This window comes from Somniosus microcephalus, unplaced genomic scaffold, assembly GCF_052327205.1.
Source record: "Somniosus microcephalus isolate GS21.2 unplaced genomic scaffold, FLI_Smic_1.0 unresolved_chr3, whole genome shotgun sequence".
Lineage (NCBI taxonomy): Eukaryota > Metazoa > Chordata > Chondrichthyes > Squaliformes > Somniosidae > Somniosus > Somniosus microcephalus.
Genome location: NW_028225181.1, coordinates 49,391,155 through 49,394,656, shown reverse-complemented (window position 1 = coordinate 49,394,656; position 3,502 = coordinate 49,391,155). Strand labels below are relative to the sequence as shown.

At 59.2% G+C, this 3,502-nt stretch overlaps 1 protein-coding gene across 1 annotated transcript in view; it reads left to right on the top strand.

Moving 5' to 3' along the window:
• Positions 1 to 3,248, top strand: part of LOC147091417 (rootletin-like) — a 49,234-nt gene extending 45,986 nt beyond the window's left edge. Inside the window, exon 7 of the mRNA XM_085976593.1 lies at positions 3,237 to 3,248. Within this exon, the coding sequence (XP_085832719.1) occupies positions 3,237 to 3,248 (12 nt within the window). The remainder of the gene's footprint in view (positions 1 to 3,236) is intronic.
• The last annotated feature ends 254 nt before the right edge of the window (positions 3,249 to 3,502 follow it).

The following is a 3,502-nucleotide window of genomic DNA, read 5'->3' as shown; positions in this document are numbered from 1 at the left end:
GGAGCTTTACTCTGTATCTAACCCGTGCTGTACCTGCCCTGGGAGTGTCTGATGGGACAGTGCAGAGGGAGCTTTACTCTGTATCTAACCCGTGCTGTACCTGCCCTGGGCGTGTTTGATGGGGCAGTGTAGAGGGAGCTTTACTCTGTATCTAACCCCGTGCTGTACCTGCCCTGGGAGTGTTTGATGGGGCAGTGTAGAGGGAGCTTTACTCTGTATCTAACCCGAGCTGTACCTGCCCTGGGCGTGTTTGATGGGGCAGTGTAGAGGGAGCTTTACTCTGTATCTAACCCCGTGCTGTACCTGCCCTGGGAGTGTTTGATGGGACAGTGTAGAGGGGGAGCTTTACTCTGTATCTAACCCCGTGCTGTACCTGCCCTGGGCGTGTTTGATGGGACAGTGTAGAGGGAGCTTTACTCTGTATCTAACCCGTGCTGTACCTGCCCTGGGAGTGTTTGATGGGACAGTGTCGAGGGAGCTTTACTCTGTATCTAACCCGTGCTGTACCTGCCCTGGGAGTGTTTGATGGACAGTGTCGAGGGAGCTTTACTCTGTATCTAACCCGTGCTGTACCTGCCCTGGGCGTGTTTGATGGGACAGTGTAAAGGCAGCTTGAACCCGAGCTCGCTCTCTGACAAATCAAAAGAGGTATCAGTCAGTGTAGGAGGGGACAATCCCCTCGAGATTGAGTCGGTGATGCAGACACTGTGAGTCAGATCTGTACTTGTACCGCAGAGAGAGACAGTAATTCAGAGAGCTTGATACTCAATCCTGAACCCATGGACAGGTAAGACCGGAGATCGGCAGGGGAGGGGAGGGGAGGGGAGGGAGTTCAGACTCCCGCTGCCTTGCGGTTTCCTCGCGGTATCTCGAGGGACATCTCAAGCACCGGTTCTTTGACCGCTGGTCAATGTCTCACTGTGGTAATCCCTGACCTCCTAGGCCAGGCCCATGGGAGATGGAGGGTGGTGTGGGGGGGGGGGGGGGGGCGGTGTTGTGAGATCCAGCCTTCGAGGGCTGGTCTTGTTGTTCTTGGAGGTTGCGGGAGAGGTGGGTGGGGAGAGTGGGAGGGGCGAAAAGGAGCTCGAGTGGTTTCCCACTCAAGACGTCCCAATGCACGTATCAACCAATGAAGCGCTTTTATTTTCAGAAGTGGAGTCACTGCTGTAATTTAGGGTACACACAGCAAGATCCCACCAGCCAATATGACACTACCCAGATCATAGGCTGTATTTGTTTCTCACAAAGTGATGTTGGTTGAGGGATAAAATCAGCCCCGGGACACCGGGGTGAACGTCCCCTGCTCTTCTTCAAACTAGTGGCCGTGGGATCTTTTACGTCCACCTGAGAGAGCAGACAGGGCCTCGGATTTAACATCTCATCCGAAAGACAGCCCCTTCCGACAGTGCGGCACTCCCTCAGTACTGCCCCTCCGACAGTGCAGTGCTCCCTCAGTACTGCCCCTCCGACAATACAGCACTCCCTCAGTACTGCCCCTCCGACAGTGCAGCACTCCCTCAGTACTGCCCCTCCGACAGTGCAGCGCTCCCTCAGTACTGCCCCTCCGACAGTGCAGCGCTCCCCTCAGTACTGCCCCTCCGACAATACAGCACTCCCTCAGTACTGCCCCTCCGACAGTGCAGCACTCCCTCAGTACTGCCCCACCGACAGTGCAGCGCTCCCTCAGTACTGTCCCTCCGACAGTGCAGCGCTCCCTCAGTACTGCCCCTCTGACAGTGCAGCGCTCCCTCAGTACTGCCCCTCCGACAGTGCAGCGCTCCCTCAGTACTGTCCCTCCGACAGTGCAGCGCTCCCTCAGTACTGCCCCTCCGACAGTGCAGCGCTCCCTCAGTACTTCGCCCTCCGACAGTGCAGCGCTCCCTCAGTACTGCCCCTCCGACAGTGCGGCGCTCCCTCAGTACTTCCCCTCCGACAGTGCGGCGCTCCCTCAGTACTGCCCCTCGGACAGTGCAGAACTCCCTCAGTACTGCCCCTCTCACAGTGCAGCGCTCCCTCAGTACTGCCCCTCCGACAGTGCAGCGCTCCCTCAGTACTGCCCCTCCGACAGTGCGGCACTCCCTCAGTACTGCCCCTCCGACAGTGCGGCACTCCCTCAGTACTGCCCCTCCGACAGTGCGGCGCTCCCTCAGTACTGCCCTTCGACAGTGCAGCGCTCCCTCAGTACTGCCCCTCCGACAGTGCGGCGCTCCCTCAGTACTGCCCTTCGACAGTTCAGCGCTCCCTCAGTACTGCCCCTCCGACAGTGCAGCGCTCCCTCAGTACTGCCCCTCCGACAATACAGCGCTCCCTCAGTACTGTCCCTCCGACAGTGCAGCGCTCCCTCAGTACTGTCCCTATGACAGTGCAGCGCTCCCTCAGTACTGTCCCTCCGACAGTGCAGCGCTCCCTCAGTACTGTCCCTCCGACAGTGCAGCGCTCCCTCAGTACTGCCCCTCCGACAGTGCGGCGCTCCCTCAGTACTTCCCCTCCGACAGTGCGGCGCTCCCTCAGTACTGCCCCTCGGACAGTGCAGAACTCCCTCAGTACTGCCCCTCTCACAGTGCAGCGCTCCCTCAGTACTGCCCCTCCGACAGTGCAGCGCTCCCTCAGTACTGCCCCTCCGACAGTGCGGCACTCCCTCAGTACTGCCCCTCCGACAGTGCGGCACTCCCTCAGTACTGCCCCTCCGACAGTGCGGCGCTCCCTCAGTACTGCCCTTCGACAGTGCAGCGCTCCCTCAGTACTGCCCCTCCGACAGTGCGGCGCTCCCTCAGTACTGCCCTTCGACAGTTCAGCGCTCCCTCAGTACTGCCCCTCCGACAGTGCAGCGCTCCCTCAGTACTGCCCCTCCGACAATACAGCGCTCCCTCAGTACTGTCCCTCCGACAGTGCAGCGCTCCCTCAGTACTGTCCCTATGACAGTGCAGCGCTCCCTCAGTACTGTCCCTCCGACAGTGCAGCGCTCCCTCAGTACTGTCCCTCCGACAGTGCAGCGCTCCCTCAATACTTCGCCCTCCGACAGTGCAGCGCTCCCTCAGTACTGTCCCTCCGACAGTGCAGCGCTCCCTCAGTACTGTCCCTCCGACAGTGCAGCGCTCCCTCAATACTTCGCCCTCCGACAGTGCAGCGCTCCCTCAGTACTGCCCGTCCGACAGTGCGGCGGAGGGTGCTCAGTACCGGGAGATAGGGTTCTGAAGAGACCCTTTGTGAAAGTATATTTCTGTCTCGTTTTGAAGTTACTGAATTAGTTGTTAAATTTGTCACTCAGTCTATGGTACTGAGCCCAACACACACACAGAGCAGGAAAGGCCCAGGCTCCGTCCCCAGCCAGTGCTGAATCAACTGGGTTGAGGTGGAGGGTGGCGGGGAGGCGGGTTGGGGTGGTTGAACTTGCTGTGTGGTGTAATTGCCCTCAGTTCCCCTGGTTTAAGGGCTGTTAAAACCAGCCACGGTTCCTGCTCCTGAACCCCGTCCAGTGAGTCTCGCTGGAAAGTGAATGTCG